The 21,176-nt window shown below is 43.0% G+C and overlaps 3 protein-coding genes across 12 annotated transcripts in view; 2 read left to right on the forward strand and 1 right to left on the reverse strand.

Annotated features, from left to right (window-relative positions):
• LOC130208038 (R3H domain-containing protein 2) overlaps positions 1–4,400 on the reverse strand; it is a 67,025-nt gene extending 62,625 nt beyond the window's left edge. For all 8 annotated transcript variants that reach the window (XM_056436916.1, XM_056436912.1, XM_056436915.1 and 5 more), the window contains exons 1-2: positions 4,186–4,400; positions 3,766–3,819 (exon numbers count right to left, since the gene is read on the reverse strand). The gene's annotated coding sequence lies outside the window, so the exon portion shown is untranslated. The remainder of the gene's footprint in view (positions 1–3,765; positions 3,820–4,185) is intronic.
• Positions 4,401–7,032: 2,632 nt separating this feature from the next.
• Positions 7,033–15,886, forward strand: LOC130207904 (E3 ubiquitin-protein ligase TRIM11-like). Its single transcript, XM_056436677.1, has 3 exons — positions 7,033–9,382; positions 9,572–9,768; positions 15,317–15,886. Exons 1-3 carry the CDS (start codon positions 8,014–8,016, stop codon positions 15,884–15,886), a joined length of 2,136 nt encoding a protein of 711 aa, XP_056292652.1. The 5' UTR covers positions 7,033–8,013.
• A 529-nt stretch (positions 15,887–16,415) lies between these two features.
• Positions 16,416–20,933, forward strand: LOC130208799 (inhibin beta A chain). Of its 3 annotated transcripts, XM_056438127.1 has the most exons (3): positions 16,416–17,026; positions 17,433–17,603; positions 17,702–20,933. In XM_056438127.1, exons 1-3 carry the CDS (start codon positions 16,688–16,690, stop codon positions 18,212–18,214), a joined length of 1,023 nt encoding a protein of 340 aa, XP_056294102.1. In that variant the 5' UTR covers positions 16,416–16,687; the 3' UTR covers positions 18,215–20,933. The 3 variants fall into 3 exon arrangements, with proteins under 3 accessions (XP_056294102.1, XP_056294101.1, XP_056294100.1); XM_056438126.1 differs by having other exon boundaries at positions 16,418–17,026; positions 17,489–20,933; XM_056438125.1 differs by having other exon boundaries at positions 16,418–17,021; positions 17,433–20,933.
• Positions 20,934–21,176: the final 243 nt, after the last annotated feature.

Below are 21,176 nucleotides of genomic sequence, written 5' to 3' on the forward strand. Positions count from 1 at the left end.
GTGAAACGATTAAAATTTTTAATTGGATTAATCACAGGTTTTTGTGGATTAATCATGATTAATCACATATTACCGATATTCTCGGTATATTTTGTGAGAACATAGAGATTTATGACAAAAGACGGATATATACATTTATACATTCTTCTATACAATGGTGCTGCAACTCAGCAGTTATTTAGCAGTTTTCTTCCATATGGAACATTAATACATCTTCATCCTACAGAACATTTTTCTCTTGTTTGTCAACCATTAACTCCACCATGATACAATCTAAAGGTGGACAGATTGACAAGTGACTTTTTTTTGCTCAGTCCCGATGCGCGCGCACGGAGCTCTGTGGCGCGCGAGACGGAGATCGATAAGTGTTAACGCAACGCGAAGAGACAGAAATGACATGCTGCTGTGGAGATACGATCAACAACAGACGTTTAGTTTAATAAAAGAACAAAGACGTGCTCTAGAGAACATGTCAGGGGGCGGGCCAATCTCTTTAATGTCATGCGATCTACCAACACTACGCCGCGATCGACTGGCAGGTCGCGATCGACGTGTTGAGACCCTGATCTACAGGAAGTAAAAGTCGTAACAAGGTTTCCGGAGGTGAACCTGCGGAAGGATCATTACTGATGAACAGCACGACCGTCTGCATGAGAGCGGACAGAGTTCAGATTGAAGTGGTGTATTGGAAGCTCATTTTGCAAGTGACTTTTTTTTCGTCCCGACGACCAACAACAGACGGATTGGAAGCTCATTCTGCGCATGCGTTAAATGCGTTTAAAAAAAAAAAAACTAGTTAAACCTGTAATTGAATTAACTGAGTTAACGCGTTATTTTTCACAGCTCTACTTTTTTTACAATCATTTACATAATTAAGAAACTTCCAATTTGTATGCCAACTGAGAAAAAAAGTGAATGCCTAAAATGTATTAATGCAGCTCCAAAAGGAGTGTTGAATAATTGTGGGTGCACCCAATGTAGAAAGTGAGTGTGCGCTCCAAATCACATACATCGTTTTGTTTTTTTACTTTGCCCTTACAAAGTACATACTGTTGCATGCAGTATGCATGCAACAGTTATCCTCATTACTTTTTATATATATCCACGACACAGGATTGGAGGATAGTGGGTCAGAAAAGCCCGGAAAACATGCTGGCTTGCGTACTGACAAATATGACTGGATGTTGTAGTAAATCCTGATGTTTTTGGCATTCTGCATTTTACATATAATGCATCTGGCACATTAAATAGTATGAACTAGCTAGCCTGTTCATCTCAGGTTGAGCACATGACTGGGATGAAAAGGATGGAATGCACAAATGCCACCTAATGCCTAAAAACAAGTCTAGCAGCTTCGACTGCATTTGGGCCGTCAGGTAGCCTCCTTCAGAGGATAGTAAGAGAAGACAGTGAATGGCTTGGAAAGCAGAAGGAGAGGGGAGGAGACAAGCAAGTATCAGTGGCCACTCCAGATAAACCATCTATGAGCACAACCACAAAGTGTTGCTGTCTGTTGCATATAACGGAGATAAAGTTCTAAATAAAAATACAAAGAAAATGGTTATTATTTACACAACAAACATAAAAACAAGCCAAAACAGGGCCTAACTAAATATGATTGTGTTTGGACATTACCAGGTTATTAATTACTAATGTTTAAGCATGAGTTGAATGAGGTATTTTAGCCCAAACAAATAATAGATACTCATTCTAAATATGTTACTTTTTAACAATTTATCAAGCCTTGTTTGGATCCTACAATCCAGTGGTTAATTTCAACATGTGATGAATTTTCAGTTTTCTTTCTCTTTGAACTATCAAAAACGCTCCAACTTTCGCAGCAACTACATTCAAGTGAGTCAGGCAGCGATGTAGCCGGTCTGAAGCCAGGCTTATGGCCATGCAACCAGTCGCCTCCCTTCTGCCCGGATCAATAATTTTACATCAGAGAAAGCAATGCAGGAAAGATATGGAAACCGGGGATTGAGAAATAATGACTGAGGCAGACATCAAGAGAAAGTAAGCTCAGAAAACAGAGACAACAGTAAAAGAAGAGGGAACAAATGAAGATGGAGAGAAGCAGAGAAACCGAAGCAGGAGTGGTTAAGAGAAGAGAGATACAGGAGCAGCAGCAACACGCTTGGTGCTCTGGCAGAGATCTATAAATAGCTCTTCAAATCTCTCTAGAAAAAGCCTCCTTCTGCTTATGTTGCTGCAAACAGAGATTCATAAGGAGACGGAAGAAGATGCAGCGATCTCGCTGACACGTTTTACCAGAGATCTTATCGAATATTAACAGCCTATATTAATCACATTACCCCACAAATAAGAGCATTAAAAACTCTTTTACATCGACCATCTTGATTTGAATAAATATGTAATTGTAGGTGAAGACAGTAGAAATCCAACACAAACTCACATGTTCTACTGGTGTGTGAATAATGAATTGTTTATCACTATTTACCCTACAAACACCAAACAATTAAAAAGCACACTTGGGAAATCTGTTCATTAATACACAAACAAATTTCAGTTTCTGTAGTTGATTGATGCTTTAACTTTTAAATAAGTGAATCAACCAAAGGAGTTCCAAGTTGCACGGGAGGGGAAACCTGTTGACGGGGAGGCAGGATACGCCATATTTCTCACTGCTGGCCATAGCAACAGCAGACTGTTGATTCAATGACTCACCTTCATCCAATCTGACTATGGATAAGCCTTTTCTCAATTATATTAACATTACAGTCTTAAGGAGGGGTACTTTGTAACCGTAATCTCTCTCAGATGAGTCTACAAAAGAATAGACACATTTTAAAAACAATCTCAACATCAAATGTCAATTGGCAGTCCATGCCTGCCTTCTGTCAGTTCTATCCATCACATGACAACCCAATACCGATTGTAATGAATATTGATGTTTTCACACACATGCTGTTTTCCCAGAGCAGATGTTTGAATTACAGCTCTGACAGTCTGTGCTGTGATCCCACCTAGTTTGACACACCAGCTTTGCCGTCTATTTTCAGCTTGAGTATCAAAAGGTTGAGCTAAAGCCAAGACATTAAGATCATCCATAGCTGTGGGTTTTTTATTATTATTATGGATTGTAAAACCAAATGAGTGAAAATTGCTTGTTTCGGTTTAATCTCATTAATGCTAGGAATATGCATCCCTGGGCATGGCCTTGGACAAAAGATTTTACTTTAGTTTGCAGGATGAAAATGAAAGTTTAGAAATCACACACACTGCCATTGTGCAACCAAGACCAGTAGTGTCGTCCAACTGTTTGTTAAGAATGATTTCTTAAATAATCTCACAATTCAGCCTCATACCACTAAGACTCCATAATTAATGTATATCAAATTGATTTGTCATTACACCTGCACCTGGTTTACTGTCGTTTATGAACCTTCATTGGACACAAATATATAGACGCCACGGTGTAATGACATTAATAACACCTTGTCGTCACCATGCAGCTTCGGTGGGCTTTAAGCGTGGCGAAAACACTTTCCGATCACTTCATTCTAATTCAACCAGATGATGAGCAAATCACTTCAATCCCAGTCACTCCTTTACACCGAGTGTCGGTACCTACTGCCTAGGCTAAGAAGACTAACACGGCACCATGTCTCGTGTCAGGCATGGACAACACGGACTTTAAAGATGGTGCTTTAACGTCGGCGTTAGATATCCAGCAAAAAAAGAAAGAAAAACAGGGAGCGTTACAAGTGATCTCAAGTGACATTATAAGGTTCAGCTCACCGTTTTTGCTGGCCGTATTTTGCGAGTCCGTGTGGAGAATCCTTCAAGTTGTGTCTGTAGAGAACAGATGGCAGTGTGGTCAGAGCCGTCGCTGCGCAAGTTGACTGAACATATTAGCTTGCCCCACACGCTAACTAGAGCTAGCTCACGGCATTAGCTCGCTTCCTCCGGAGAGTATAATTAGCCACCTACAGCACCTAGCTAATGCTAGCCCAACAGCTAGCCCTTTCTTTTCACTGAACGCTCGGAGCCCTACATTAACACAACTTAGCGTCTACATTACAACCAGTTACACGACAACGTGGCAAGTGTTTGCGGCAATGAGAACTTTGTTGTAAACCCGTACTTGTACTGTCAAGTCTCCAACATACGAGGTGCTAACTAGCCGATACGGTTGGCTAGCTTCCCCGAATATCTTACCGATGCTAATATAATGGAGCGGCTAGCTTGAGTCGGTTCGCTGCGACCCCAACTGTCAAAATAGCGCCGCGTGAGGGGAACGACAGACAGCGAGCACCGAGGAGCGAGGCAGTCGAGTCGGTTACGGGAACACGGCCGAGGAACAACAAAACGCCAAAGAATAAAAGGACACAAATTAAAGAAAAAAGAAACAAAACGCTATTCCCCCTTCTGGGCTCCGGCTTGTGTGTGTGTGTCAGCGTCACTTTTTTTTTTTTTTTTTTTTTTTTTTTACCCCTCACCGACAGTTTACGTCAGCGGCGTACTGAACATTTGCAGGGACACGTACAGGATACAGTACAGTTGTTCCCCTGTTAGTTTACGTTACTGGACTCAAAACAGAGAAACTGTCAACATTTAATTGTTGTGTTTGTTTTACTTTTGTATTACACGTGTATTATTAAGGTGCACGTGTGTCTCATTCATTGATAAGCAATGGGTGTTTATTGACATTATGGACGTTAAACCACGGACGTCTTTTAGCAAAGCACATTATTCGACAGAATATCTCCCACATACCGGTGAAATAAATAAACAATACACACTTTGTATTAACATTATCAGTCTAAAATGTGATTGACTAAGTTAGATATTTAACCTTTATAATTGGAGGGCTGTTGAGAGGAATGTAGGCTACCATTTATTTACTTTCATTTGTGAGTCTTATCTTGTACTTTACACATGTGTAAAGGAACCAATACCAATTTAATGTTTGTTGTAGTTCTAAACATTCCCCACATGTCGGCAGGAACGTACTTCTAGGCCTACCACAGTAATAAGACATGAGGCTCAACCTCATATTTCATCGAAAGGCAACAATATAACCTATAGCCTTTGCACTATATGTACAACATGCACCACACATTCAAAAGATGTCTTATTTTAGGACAACCCATAGGACACTTAAAAGTTAAAACGTGTATACTACACGTGTAGGCCTATAACGCGTTTAAATGGAAAGACACTTTATTTTTCCCATGTGCATATAACTGTCGCGCGCCTTACCAAAGTTTATGAACTGGTACACCATAAATTATTAGCAATATATGCCATAACTGTAGCTTTCTCGACACCCTGATTCCTCACTCACACACTAATTACATGGCAACAGAACACTATGTATATTATAGGCAGGCACGTGCACAGACATTTTGGGGGGCAGGTGCTCAAACCAAAAAAAGGGCACCCTTTGCCAAAAAAGAATTGTGACAGAGTTGAAGCTTTAGCAGCCTTACACTGATGAAGCTGTCCTCCACCTGCGTTTCCTCTGGGCAGCATCAGACAGCTAGCAGTCGTGAGCGCCGCGGAGCACATCGGGGCGAAATTCTCACAAGAACTCAAATAAATGCCCCGTCGGATATTAAAACACATTTGTGGGGACCTGATGACAGAGAGAGTAACTTTTATTCTTAAATACTGATGAATGAAAAAGAAGTGTCACCAGCAAAAAGGGCACTTTATAATAATAATAATAATAACTTTATTTATATAGCACCTTTAAAAAAAATGTTTACAAAGTGCTCCACAGAGAGTCAAAGCAAAACAAGTGGAATAGCAAGTAACCAATATTACATTTAAAAGTATATATTAAAATAAAAAATAAAATGGAAAATAAAAAATTAATTTAAAACCAAATAAATTAAAAACAGACAACTAAATTAGGGGAACCAAAGTTCTGCATAAAAAGACTAGATCACTTAAAAGCTGTTCTATAAAAAACGTTACTCATCATGGGCAAAAGGGGAGGAGCTTGAGCACCACTATGGCTCTATCTGTGCACGTGCCTGGTGGTCACCAACCTTTTTGAGCCCAAGATCCCTGACCTCCGCCTTCATGACCGGCGAGATCTCCCTATTGAGGCGTTGAGAGAAAACGACTGTCCAGACTGGATTTACAGCTTGAGGCTTTTTATTTGGTCTCACTGTAATTTTGGTCCAGTGTTCAAATGGATGTGACCAGGAACACAGAATTTAAGTGCAATATAAAAAGTGAGATATTTGTTCACCGCAAACAATATGAACAAGAAAAAACACATTTGCAATGAGCAGCTGGATGAACTCCCAATATAAATGTTGTATTTATTTACATTACAACAGGACACTGACAACATGATCAGTCAGTGCAACTCATGTAAGTTCAGCTCTCATCACAAGGCCATCAAGTCATGTGACTCCAGTCAGTGTGACGGCTGTGACTGAACTCTGTCTGTGAGCTTGTAGTTAGTTCATGAGCACAGACAGACAGTCTGAGGCCGTCTGTGAGCTGCTGTCAGTAATCCGGCGTCTGGTCTTTGATTTGCTGATTTTCTCAACTTCACTGATGAGTTTTTCGGGGCAAATTTGGTATTCATAAAAGTTTTCTCCTCTGGGACTGGTTCTGAAGTCAGCTCGTTGGTAAATACGTTCACATCAACTCTACAGACATCCTCAGATTTAAATAATTATTATAATAATAAATATGAGATCACCATTTGTGACTCCTGCATCTGTGCTTTTTCAAATAATAGAATAAATACAATTGCAATCACTTTCAAGTAAACCAGATTGCTCCACCAGACAAGAAAAAAAGCTCAATGTTGAGCTTTTGTTTTGAAGGGCAACAGCAAAAAAGCCAAACTCGTGGCGGTAGGACCTGGCAAGTCGCCAAGGACCTCGGCTGTCGCGCAGGCGTAACCTGTTAATTACATTACATTACATTACATGTCATTTAGCAGACGCTTTTATCCAAAGCGACTTACAATAAGTGCATTTCAACCTAGAGTACAAACTAAGGACAACAAGAATGTAAACATTTACACGAAGGTTCAGGCATTACAACATTTATTTATTCATGACGTAGTGTTATGTCCTTGTACTTTGAACTTGTGTAATATGTGAAGTTATCAATAAAGGTCTTTCTGCATTTCCCCCTGCGCCCCACCTGTACTATACGTTCCCCTCTTTCGGGGACCACACCGCTGTGTAGGAAAACCCGTTTTCAGGCGTTCATTAAAATCAGGCGGAGATATTTTCTGACGTTGATCTTCCAGTCAGGAAGAAAACATTTCAGAAAACACTTCAGAACATGTTCGAGAATGAGGAACAATGTGTTTCTGAATTTATTTTCATTTTATTTTGGAGATCGACAGGGAACGTCTCCGAGATCGACCGGTTGGCGACCGCTGGTCTAGTACTACAGATGTGTAACCTGTGGCTCTATTTTAATTATTGTAACTCAGGTTTATGCATTAGTCACCAGGTTCAGCTACAGAGCTCAATTGTTGTGGGGGGAAAACACCAAATTAAATAGTTCAGTTTTCAGGGATTCAACAAAAATCAATCAAGATCACACACATATATTTATCATAAATAATAAACATCAAGGTGGACAGTCATCCGTGTGGTTCACCCTGTGGGCAGCTCTCCATCTCATATCAAGTGGTGCTCCAAGTGATCATCTGCTTCATTAACGTTAACCTGCTACTCAGTCATACTGAAAAAACATTTGTTATCCTTTGGGATGTTTCAGATGCAAAATGTTGTTTTTGGATTATTCATTTTCCTATTTTTTTCTTCACTCCTTCTTTCAGCTCCTCCTCCAGGAATGAAGTACAGCTTGATAAGCCCCTCCCTCTTCCTCCTGCTCTCAAACACAGACGGCTGCACTCTGTCCACACACTTCCTGGTTCCCTCCCAATAGAGCTGACACGCCCCGTTCACTGAACCGTCACATGTTGTTCACATCAGAAGTCAAAGCAGAGTCGCTTCTGAGGAAGTGAAACTCAGACAGCCGTTGCTCCTGAGAGGTGAAATGGAGCAGAAAGGAGTTCAGCTGGATCGGGAAACCTTCTCTTGTTCCATCTGTCTGGATCTCCTGAAGGATCCGGTGGCTATTCCCTGTGGACACAGCTACTGCATGAACTGTATTAAAGCCCACTGGGAGGAAGAGGATGGGAAGAAACTCCTCAGCTGCCCTCAGTGTAGGCAGACCTTCACATCGAGGCCTATCCTGCTGAAGAACACCATGTTGGCAGTTCTAGTGGAGCAGCTGAAGAAGACTGGACTCCAAGATGCTCCTGCTCATCACTGCTATGCTGGAGCTGAAGATGTGGCCTGTGATGTCTGCACTGGGAGGAGACTGAAGGCCTTCAAGTCCTGTCTGGTGTGTCTGGCTTCTTACTGTGAGAAACATCTTCAGCGTCATTATGATGCACCTCCGTTAAAGAAACACAAGCTGGTGGAGCCCTCCAACAAGCTCCAGGAGAACATCTGCTCTCGTCATGACGAGGTGATGAAGATCTTCTGCCGTACTGATCAGCAGTGTATCTGCTACCTCTGCTCTCTGGATGAACATAAAGGCCACGACACAGTCTCAGCTGCAGCAGAAAGGACCGAGAGGCAGAGAGAGCTGGAGGGGAGTCGACTCAACATCCAGCAGAGAATCCAGGACCGAGAGAAAGACCTGAAGCTGCTCCATCAGGAGGTGGAGGCCCTCAACCTCTCTGCTGATAAAACAGTGGAGGACAGTGAGAAGATCTTCACTGAGCTGATCCGGCTCATGGAGAACAGAAGCTCTGACGTGAAGCAGCAGGTCAGATCCCGGCAGAGAACTGAAGTGAGTCGAGTCCAAGAGCTTCAGGAGAAGCTGGAGCAGGAGATCATTGAGCTGAAGAGGAATGAGGCTGAGCTGAAGCTGCTGTCACACACAGAGGATCTCAAGCAGTTTCTACTCCACTACCCCTCACTGTCACCACGCGCTGAGTCTACACACTCGCCCGGCATCGATATCCGTCCTCTGAGACACTTTGAGGACGTGACGGCGGCTGTGTCAGAAGTCAGAGATAAACTACAGGACGTTCTGGGGGACAAGTGGACAAACGTCTCACTGGCAGTGACTGAAGTGGACGATTTACTGTCTCCTTCACAAGCAGAGCCCGAGACCAGAGCTGGATTCTTAAGGTATTCATGTGACATCACTCTGGATCCAAACACAGCAAACACAGAGCTGTTATTATCTGATGGGAACAGAAAAGCAACAGTTATGAGTGAAGAGGTGGGCGACGAGGAGGAGGAGGGCGTATGGGAGGTGGGCGATGAGGCAGAGGAGGAGGGCGTATGCGAGGTGGGTGACGAGGAGGAAGAGGAGGAGGGCGTATGCGAGGTGGGCGACGAGGAGGAGGGTGTATGGGAGGTGGGCGACGAGGAGGAGGGCGTATGCGAGGTGGGCGACGAGGAGGAGGGTGTATGGGAGGTGGGCGACGAGGAGGAGGGCGTATGCGAGGTGGGCGACGAGGAGGAGGGTGTATGGGAGGTGGGCGATGAGGAGGAGGAGGAAGAGGAGGAGGGCGTATGCGAGGTGGGTGACGAAGAGGAGGAGGGCATATGCGAGGTGGGCAATGTGGAGGAAGAGGAGGAGGGCGTATGCAAGGTGGGCGAAGATGAGGAAGTGGAGGAGGGCGTATGGGAGGTGGGCGATGAGGAGGAGGAGGGCGTATGGGAGGTGGGCGATGAGGAGGAGGAGGGTGTATGGGAGGTGGGCGATGAGGAGGAGGAGGGCGTATGGGAGGTGGGCGATGAGGAGGAGGAGGAAGAGGAGGAGGGCGTATGCGAGGTGGGTGACGAGGAGGAAGAGGAGGAGGGCGTATGCGAGGTGGGCGACGAGGAGGAGGGCGTATGTGAGGTGGGCAATGTGGAGGAAGAGGAGGAGGGCGTATGCAAGGTGGGCGAAGATGAGGAAGTGGAGGAGGGCGTATGGGAGGTGGGCGATGAGGAGGAGGAGGGCGTATGGGAGGTGGGCGATGAGGAGGAGGAGGGCGTATGGGAGGTGGGCGACGAGGAAGAGGAGGGCGTTTGCGAGGTGGGCGACGAGGAGGAAGTGGAGGAGGGCGTATGGGAGGTGGGCTACGAAGAGGAGGAGGAGGAGGGCGTATGCGAGGTGGGCGACGAGGAGGAGGAGGAGGGTGTATGCGAGGTGGGCGAAGAGGAAGAGGAGGAGGGCGTATGCGAGGTGGGCGACGAGGAGGAGGAGGAGGGCGTATGCGAGGTGGGCGAAGAGGAAGAGGAGGAGGGCGTATGCGAGGTGGGCGACGAGGAGGAGGAGGAGGGTGTATGCGAGGTGGGCGAAGAGGAAGAGGAGGATGGCGTATGCGAGGTGGGTGACGAGGAGGATTAGGAGGAGGGTGTATGCGAGGTGGGCAAAGAGGAAGAGGAGGAGGGCGTATGCGAGGTGGGCGAAGAGGAGGGGGGGGGGGCTCGTGAGTGCCGCGGAGCAGGTCAGGGCGAAATTCTCACAATAAATCAAATAAATGCCCCGTCGGATATTAAAACACATTTGGGGGGAATTGACGACAGAAAGAGTAACTTTTATTCTTAAATCCTGATGAGTGAAAAAAAAGGGGCTCCAGCAAAAAGGGCTCTTTTCTCACCCACACTCAAAGAAATGACTCATTGGATGAACTCAATTAAATTGTTGGCAGATTTTCCATCCAGATTTTTCACCTTGTAAACAACTGATTTTCAGCTGGCGCATGCGCAAAGGGTAGTCCTCAATGAAACACATTTATTTTGAGTTGATATGCACACCATCTAACCTAAATAAATCTAATAAATGAAAGAATTCATACATTTTGTGTTCCACCCATTAAATATAAATATCTATTTTTGTAATTGATTTATTTAAATGTATCAAACAATATTTAAATGTGTCACCTCGAAGAAGGGCTTGAATCATTTTTGTGAGTGTAACCTAAATAAATCTAATAAATGAAAGTATTCATATATTTTGTGTTACACCCATTCAAAATAAATATCTTCGTTTTGTAATTGATTTATTTAAATGTATCAAACAATATTTAAATGTGTCACCTCTAAGAAGGGCTTGAATCGTTTTTTGAGTGCAGGGCAAAAGGGCTGGTGCTTGAGCACCACTAGGGCTCTATCTGTGCACGTGCCTGATTATAGGTATATGAGAAAAGTGTGCTGTACACCTGTCATATCAATGAAAACGTGTTCAGTGAGGCTCAAGACGATCAAAGCTGTGCAACTTTGTTGAATTGTTCTATTTTGGATTTTACGCACATAAATGACTCCCGTGAGGACCCGGACACAACGTGTAGGGACAATTATAGGCTATGACAGAGAGAGTAATTAGCCTTATTTTTCTTCAATCTCTCACACACACACACACACACGAGGGATCATTTTTCAGTATTGTTGTGCCACCTTAAAGTGGACATGACGGGACGTGTTTTAAATACCGCGCTGCAGCCTTGTAGCCTTGAGCACTTTGCACGTTTTGAGCTATTGTTTGATTGCTGTGTGGCATACACTAACTGGGTTAAAGGGCACTGGATTTCAACTTTGATCGGCAGTGGTGGAAGGTTGCGTATGCCGCTCAGAGGGCAACGAGGCACACAAACTATCTGTTGTGATAAACGTAGGTGACGACATCGTTATATCATATCAAGTGTATCATAAACTGGTTTAAACGCGGTCACTTAAACATACGTTTACAAGCAGCCAGTGAGAAATGTGAGACATCGGGTAATGTGAGACACCCACTTTATCTAGACAACGGAACACATTTGTGGTAATGTGATAATTATGTTTTCAAGCCCCTCCCATTCCCCCCTTGCCATGAAAAAGAAGTGCAGGTGCTGGTGCTGTGTTAAGTATGTTTTTTCACAAAAATTAGTTTTTTGCATGTAAAAGTAAATGTTCTTGCTGTGAACTAAATCAACTGTTGTGTCAAAACAAATTGATTTAGGTAGAAAAACATATATCATACATGTCGATTAACCTCTAACAAATACATGTGATTGATGCTATAGCTGAAGATTAGCCTGAATGGCTAAGATATGTTGTTTTTTCTAAAATAGTGTCTGTGGGGTAAAGTGAGACACATGTTATGGGGTAAAGTGAGACAGTTTTCCCCAAGTTAAGTTTAGTCTTAAACATATTTGAGTGTAATATTACATTCATTATGTTGTATTAATTTGTAATATCATAAACATTGTAGAAAAGCCATCATGCCAAGAAACTACACCAGGAAGACAACATGCGGCCAAACAGCCCTCGCAGAGATGGAGAGTGCAGCCGCTGAGGTCATGCAAGGACATAAGTCCTTAAGAAAAGCTGGAAGGGATAGAAATATTGACAAGACAACCCTCAAAAGATTTATAAAGAAAAATAGAAAGGGGAAGTAAAATCAGTATCCTGGGGTGCAGTAGCTGAGGCAAAGAGAATATTTACAGATGAGATGGAGGAGGAGCAAACACTTGAAACAACTATCTGACCAGTTGCTGCATGGCCTTGCTCCAGTTAATTGCCGTGAACTGGCATATGAGTTCAAATCTAATTGGTTCTATCTGTCATTTGATTGTTCATTAAAACATTTTGCATTATATTTTGTTGTATAGGATTTTGTTCGGAGTTACTTTCAAGTGTTTAAATAAATGTGCTTAATTGATCTTAATCTCCATGATTCTATTACTAGTCCGATATTAGTTTTGGAATGTGTGGTTGTCTATCTAGCTGTCAGGATTGTAACTATTACAACATATGTTGCTATGGTAGTTTTAAAATGGAAAAAGTAAGTGGATCACTTTACCCCCTTGATTTCTCATGTCTGTCTCACTTTACCCCAGTTTAGGGGTAAAGTGAGACACAAGACCACTTTTTTTTAAACAATCATATTTTCACTGCCCTTTGTCCAAAAGACATTCTGATTACGTACATTGGTAACATCCTGAATTAATGGGAAATGTGTATGTTTTACTGATATATCATTTAAGTTCGTCTAGAGGGGAGCAAATGTAAAACGTGTCTCACACAACCCTGTATCACAAAAATTACGTTCCCCCAGACCTAAAATGCAATTTGTAGTTACGTTTGACTCAAACGTATTTCTCTCCAAATTACGTTTGAATGAAACAGATTACGTTTGTATTTGACGTATTATAATTACAAATACGTCTCTGATGAACGTTTCTACAATGCTGTTATGAATTGTAAAAAGCGTCCTCTAGTCTTATTTATTATTATGTTTTATGTTGTTTCGCCTGCGTATTCTGACAGCAATAAGCGTTGTAACTGATCATTTGAATTGGCGTGAAGACTTACTGCTGGTGACTCTCCTTTATTTTCTTTCTTTAGGTGACAATACATGAATTAAAACTCGTACACTATCACCACCTCATCACCACCTTAACAGAGTTAGTCCCATACGGGTCAAATAAACTATTAAACTTGTTATAAAATGCGCATCTGTCCGTAATCTATACCATAAAGTTCGCATTTTAACCTTTTAACGTTTCAAAATAAAAGTCCGATTTGTCTGTTAGTAGTATGAAACGTCTATATTTATTCAAATCATACAATATAAAACGCATACATCAAAATCAATCAGGAAAATGCTAAACAGTCAAACAACTCAAAACAATAAACCCTTCATGGCGTTATTTACAGGTGTGTTTACTTCTCATCAAACAAAAAGAGCAGGTACCCGGAAAAATTGGGGAAATTATAATTTGGGAATTGTTAATAAAACATGATTTACCCTTCAACTTCCACTGATATGCATGCAAACTAATACATCGTTTCACACACACACACACACACACACTGACAGAAACACATAGACACTCACATACGTACACACACACAGGCAGAGACACACACATACTCACCCACACACACACGCACACACACACACACAGACAGACACACCACACAAACACACACACACACACACACACACACACACACACACAGACACACACTCAGACACACACATACAGACACTCACATACATACAAACACAGGCAGAATCACACACACACACACACACACACACACACACAAATACAGATGATATTTAATATATTATATTTACCTAAATATAAGACTTTGAGGTCGTGGGGAATCCTCAAAACATTCAAACCAGTCTTTTAGTTAATTTTCAGACTTTCAATCAACTTAAAGATCTGGATTCTTTTCAGATTCAAAGAAGGGCCTCTGAATATGAATACTCTACGGTTGGACCGATAGCTCTGAGTTAAGGGCCCCAAAAACAGGTCCAAAGGGTCAAATTGGGCCTTATTCTCTTAAATTTGCATATTTTTGACAAGTAAATGGCCATAATCTCCTAAATATTTGTCCTGGAAATTGAACACAGACACTCAGGACAGGGCCTACAATGAGGTGATGGGGTGAAATTTCCGAAACACCCACAAGAGTTAATTGGCTGTCTGAAATCCAGGACTTGAAGAGGGTGTGTGGTTTAACAAATCTGAGACCCTGTTGTGAGTTTGGGCTGATTTTAGCTTTTTTTTCTTCGAAACATGTCAGAGTTTAGCTTTCTTTTGCAGGTTGTAGCCCCTCCCAAATGGGGCCCAACCATGTAGGCTGGCAACATATAGCACTTAGCATCCCTGCTTGGGAAAACCCGAAAAACAAAATTCCTTCCTTCAAAGGTTAACAACTCCTTACATGTTTGTACTATATGAACACTTTCAATTGTATTCTACCCCATTTGGGAGTGGCTACAACCTGGAAAAGAAAGCTAAGCTCTGACATGTTTACCCAATTTGACCCTTTGGACCTGTTTTTGGGGCCCTTAACTCAGAGCTATCGGTCCAAAACGTTAGGGTATTCATATTCAGAGGTTGAATCTGAAAAGAATCCAGATCTTTAAGTTGATTGAAAGTATGAAAATTAACTATGCGGTGTGCGTGTGTAATGTGTGTGTGTGTGTGTGTGTCTCAAGGTTAAAAGGAAGCGCACTTTATTTTAGTTGACAGATGCGCATTTTATAACAAGTTTAATAGTTGATTTGACCTGTATGGACTAACTCCTATCGGTGGTGATGAGGTGGTGATAGTGCGAGTTTTTTATTAAATGTATTGTCACTAAAAAGCGTTACAACGCTTATTGCTGTCAGAATACGCAAGGCGATAACATATATAACGAGGACGCTTTTTACAATTCATAACAGCAGAAAAGAAAAGAGAGAAAAACGCAAAGAGATGTTCATCAGAGACGTATTGTAATTATAATATATAAATAAAAACGTAATCTGGAGAAATACGTTTCTGTCAGGGGTCGGGTTGTCGCAGCGAGAGAGGACCAGTCCGGGGCGGCCGAGGACGATCATGGGGGCTCTGGGACCAGGACCGGCAACGAGAGGGGGAACGTCACGGGGAACCGGGGATGGGCCAGGGGCGGTACACTGTGTTGACCCTGACGAGGCAGGGGGGAGAGAGAGGCGGGGCCGGCAGGGGCGGGCGAAATACGGGATACGAAGCTGCCAGCAGCCAGCAGCAGACCAGGACATCGGGGACAGGGGGACACGACGGACGGACAGGACTGGAACATCGGGGGCGGGGCTGGAACCCGGAACGGCGGCGGGGACTAACATCGGGGCACAGGGGAGCGCGGGCTGGGCGGCGGCAGAACACGGGGACAGAACCGTGTGGAACCCGGACAGTGGCAGAAACATCGGACTGGAACCGGAACGGAACACCGACGACAGTGACATGGAACACGGATTGGAACGTGAACATGACCGACTGGAACATCGCGGGATAGGGACGTACGGCCGACCGGGCCGTGACGGAACACCGGGACTGAGCAGCACAAGGCCAGGGGTGGAGAGGACTCCCATGTTGTGGAGATGCACATCATGACTGGAACATCGTGGACTGGAACCTCGGGGTCTGGAGCCTGTGACGGAACACCTGGGACTGGAAGACCAAGGGCCGGAGGACTCCCACATCTCCTCCAGAAGTACCTGAGACTTAGTTGGCCAGGCAGGAACCGTGCAGGGAAACTGAAGGCTGGGTCCATTCTTGGTGGCTTCGTTCTGTCAGGGGTAGTCCGGGTGTCGCAGGAGAGGACCCAAATGGAGGACAAACACGCGGACCAAACAGTACGAAGCCACACAGAATGAGACGAACAGGGTTTACATACACAGGCAAGGTGAGAGGATTGGACAACAAGACACAGGTGGACACAATGAGGGCGGGACCAGCAATCACACAGAAGGAAACAATCAGGACCAGGGCAGACAATCACAGTCTGGGGGAACGTAATTTTTGTGATACAGGGTTGCACATTACCCCGCTCTCCCCTACTGATTGTGTGTGCCACTGCAGGTGAGCTTATGTGGCGCGTGCTGGTGTTGTGTTGCGTGTGAGAGGCTGAGCAGTACACACTGATGCTTTGCCAGTAATTTCCTCGGCGCCTCCATGCGCTCATTGGTGCGTGCCTCCAACGTGTCACCAGTTTTGGTGGATTAACCCAGATATCTACACCATCGGGAGGGTTAACATCATTCCTTTCGCTCAACTCCCGTCCGTCTTCACGGTGTCCAGCTGTCAACAAGGACCTCTGAAAACATTTGAGAAACTTGTGACTTCCAAAGAACAACTCAGGAAAGACGATTGGAGAATTTAGATTTTCCTTTTGCACGCACGTCTAGCATAGAAATGCATTTATCTACTACGTTTCTTTTTGTGGCACCCTTGATGTTGGGGAGTCTCTGCGTCAGTGGATTCCCGGGCTGCTCGTCCTGTGGCTTTCCGGCGACGGAGACAAACGCAAATGAAAGGCTGATGATAGCAATCGTCAAGCATCAACTTTTGGAAAAGCTGCACCTGAAAGAGAGACCAAATATCACTCAGACGATTCCCCGGCCAGCGCTCCTCACTGCGCTGCGCAAACTGGACTCGGGGCGCTTCGGGAACGACGGTACTCATGAACTCGAGAAAAGTATACTCACCAAAAACCAAGGCTATGAAATACTGAGCTTTGCAGATTTAAGTAAGGTTGGTATTAACATTCTACACTGTTAATCTATTTTAGCTGCATTGCCCTAACTACACGAGCGCATGGTCGTTACGCATGGCATGTGCGTAAAATGGGCACACCATAAACTAGGGATGCCTTGTGTGTTAACAATTTAAAGGTGTTGTACTGTTCCATACAAATCAAATGGTTACGTTTACAGCTTCTTTCATCACCTTTTATATACTATTTCTGCAGGGCTTGGTGGGTTGTAAAATAAACTTGAAATGGGTATTGACTTGTCCTTTATTTTTGACAATAATGTACAGCTTGATTTGATACGTATGGCTTTAAATGATCTCCCTTGTGTTTCTGTAACACAAGTGACTCCACCATTTCCAAAATATTAACAGTCTGTATTGTTCTTAAAATGTCATTGATCCATAGATGAGACAGAGAGTGGCGATGCAGCCAGCCTCAGTCTTACCTTCCAGTTTCTGCAGGAACGTGGCCACAGTATCCAGGTGCTCCACTCGTCTCTGTGGATCTACGTCCGCTCCTCTGAGGACCGCAATCGAGACTCTCGCCTTTCTGCTCGGGTCTTTCTCTCTGCAGAAGGTGGGGGGTCCAGCTCTAACCGAACCCTGGTGATGGAAAAGATGCTGGAGGTCCAGGCGAGTAACTGGCACACTTTCCCCATCACCCGCACCCTGCAGGCATTCCTGGATGGGGGCCAACACCGACTGCATCTGGAAGTCAGCTGCATTGAGGGTGGAAAGAACCTTTGCTCCCTTCATAGCTCCGCCGACACCGGCAACCAGCCCTTCCTGGTGGCCCAAGTGCGTCTTCGGGAGGACCACTCCAAGCACACGGTCAGGAAGCGCTCGTTGCATTGCGGTGACGATGTAAGTGTGTGCTGCAAGAGAGAATTTTACATCAAGTTCAAGGATATCCAGTGGAATGACTGGATCATTGCACCTGATGGCTACCATATGAACTACTGCATGGGTCAGTGCCCCCAGCATCTGTCTGGCTCTCCAGGCATAGCATCCTCGTTCCATGCCACTGTCTTCAGCCAGCTGAAAGTCAACGGCATTAACACGGCTGCATCTTCATGTTGTGTTGCCACAGAGCGCCGGCCACTCTCCATGGTGTACTTTAACTCCCAGCACAGCATTGTCAAAAAAGACATCCCTGATATGATAGTGGAGTCCTGCGGATGTACATAAAGGACAGAGTATAAGACATAGTTAACTTAGATTTGCTTTAATACAGGCAACTCAAAATACATGTTCTGTGGTCGGACAGAAAGATAACACACATGAATATTGTTGTATGTCTAGTACAACCGACTCTATATATGTTGTTACGTGTAAAAACCAAAAAATAGAAGTAACAACTTTGTTGTGTCTTATATGAGACACACAAGTGTATTGAATTAGAGGCATCATTAAGTTGTTTACATGCACCTAAACAATTACTATCATGTCATAGGCATTGTTTCAAAATTAAGATTGCATTCGGGAAACAGTATAGGCACAAAGACAAAGAGATTGTTTTGTATTATATTTAATAAGATCACACAGTTCAATTTAATTTTAAAGTCTAATATGCAGTTTAATGAGTTGGTGAAATAATGCTGAGAGTGCCTATAGAACCAACTGGGGGAATTTAGATGATACACTGAATCTGAATGCAGACACGTTTTGTATCCATATATCAGAGGCATTAATTAAAGAGAGGATAAAAACTAAGAAATCTTATGGCAGACTCGACACAGACAACAAAGAAGTCAAACTTATTTAAACAAAAAAACTGCTTAAAAAGGGCTCAAGAAACACAAAGAGATTGATATGGAGCCGTCACTGTTGTGTTTTAAAGATAATATAGGTTATTTATTTTGTATTTCATAATTGCTGCTTGTAGCAGAACTGACCGCACTTCTAGCTTTTCTAAATATTTTGCTACAATATTTTTTCATGTAATGGGCACAGTGTCCACACACAATATGACATTTTGAAGCAAGGCTTTGAAAATAATGAAAGATATCCTTGATTCATTAACTCAGGATGACAAAATGCAACTTGGACATTGTTTCAAGTTATCTTGGTCTAAATACCGAGGAGAATCCATTGAGTTTTATTTCTCTTTTTTTGTGGACCTGTCACACAATGTTCATATTAACTTTTATTTTTCAATTTCAATTCAATTCAGTTTATTTGTATAGCCCAATTTCACAAATTACAAATTTGTCTCAGAGTGCTTTACAATCTGTACACATAGACATCCCTGCCCCAAAACCTCGCATCGGATCAGGAAAAACTCCCAAATAACCCTTCAGGGGGGAAAAAAGGGAAGAAACCTTCAGGAGAGAACAGAGGAGGATCCCTCTCCAGGATGGACAGGTGCAATAGATGTAATGTGTACAGAAGGACAGATTTAGAGTTAAAATACATTCAATGAATATGACAGAGTGTATGAATAGTTCATAGTAGGCATATTCCACGATGGAGACCTCCACGATCCATCAGGCAGATGGCGGTAGAGAGGCGGAGTGGGCGGAGTCTCAACAGTGGGCGGAGTCTCAACAGGGCAGTGGCGTGGTCGGTAGCAGGAATTCCACGACCCAGAACCTCGATGATCCATCAGCAGATAGGATCTATGCCGTCTCATAGGGTCCGATGACCCCATGAGACGTGAAGTCAAAAGGACTCCGGGGAGAAAGCATTCTATATCTGATGTATTTGACTATCTTTTGACTGTCTTTTATCCATAAATTACACCCAACCAACACGTTCATTGCATTGTAAAATTGTGGTGAAGCAGTTTATAAATCTAAAATGAAATATGTTTGATCAGCATCTTCACTGTATTGTTTACACAAGTCGGCTAATCAGTTGGGTAACTATGTCTCTGACAGCATATGAACCCACGGTCATTTGTCGGCGGCGTGAGCAAACATTTAGCTATTGCTTCAGTGTCAGGTTATGTGAAGGTCTTCGAGGCCTGTGGGTCAATGAGCATGGGGTGTTGCACGTCGACATTTATATCTCTCAAAGTCTAAAGTTTTCTGGTATAAGGTCAAATTAGAAGCTTTCCAACGAAAGGCCACCTGGTAATAATTGTCAGGGATTTGAACATCTTCCTGTTATCCCAAAAGCACAATTTATAGTCCTGGCTATAATTTATAAGCGAGTAACAATGCCATGACAATATCTGGAAAAAAAAGACCAAGTAGATATTAAAATATGCCAGCATCCATACTAAAAGTAAGAATGCCTTGTCTTCTTCTCACTGATGTTCACACCAAAAAGGTGTGAAAGCCAAATATGTGTTCTGCTTCCTGGATGATGTTTTATGGGGTTGTCCCACTGTGTTTTCAACCTGTAACGTTCTGCTATGATACACAAGATAGATTTCAAAGCAATACTTTCTCTGTTGCTTATAGAAGCTACACTTGTCTTATTTCTTCCAACCTATGTAAAACAAGCTTATTGTGTCTTATTTTATCTTGCGAGCACCCCCTGCCCTAGGACTCAATGTGACATTGAGGCGCCACCATAACATAAGTTATTAAGCACTTTATCAGCCTACTGTATTTTTAGTGCAAATTTTGCTTGGAGGTTCTACTACAAATAAGCCAGGTGGGCTCTAACTGGAACATGTAGGCCCACAGAAAGCAAATGTCAATCATGTTATTTTCTTATGCTTTAGTTTGTTTTCCATGCATTGAATTGCATTTGTTCGCAGAGCACACATATTTCTGTATACTGTAACTGGTGGAAAGGAATTGAATTTTGTGTCAATTTAAAGTTGTAATTATTTTCTTTTCTTTTGATATCATGCTATATTTAATGCATAATGAGTTATTTGAAATAGAAACTAAATGCAAGATGTCACAATATGCTGAAAGAAGTATATTTTTAATAAATACATATTTTAAATCAACCTTGCTGTATTTTTTTCATTGTATCTCTTCTCTTTAAACACAATGACAACGCACTGTGCCTTAGAACAGAAACATTAATGATAGAAATATACATCTCTAACTGACAGATAGATCTTACTGTCTTAACTTAAAAGTTGTGACTATTAAATCTATTGGCGGTTATCTTTAACAGTGAGAATATCAATGCATTGTTTGTTTTTTACACCAGCTAAATTAATATACATTTGACTTCCAAGTGCATA

This window comes from Pseudoliparis swirei, chromosome 18, assembly GCF_029220125.1.
Source record: "Pseudoliparis swirei isolate HS2019 ecotype Mariana Trench chromosome 18, NWPU_hadal_v1, whole genome shotgun sequence".
In the NCBI taxonomy this organism is placed as follows: domain Eukaryota; kingdom Metazoa; phylum Chordata; class Actinopteri; order Perciformes; family Liparidae; genus Pseudoliparis; species Pseudoliparis swirei.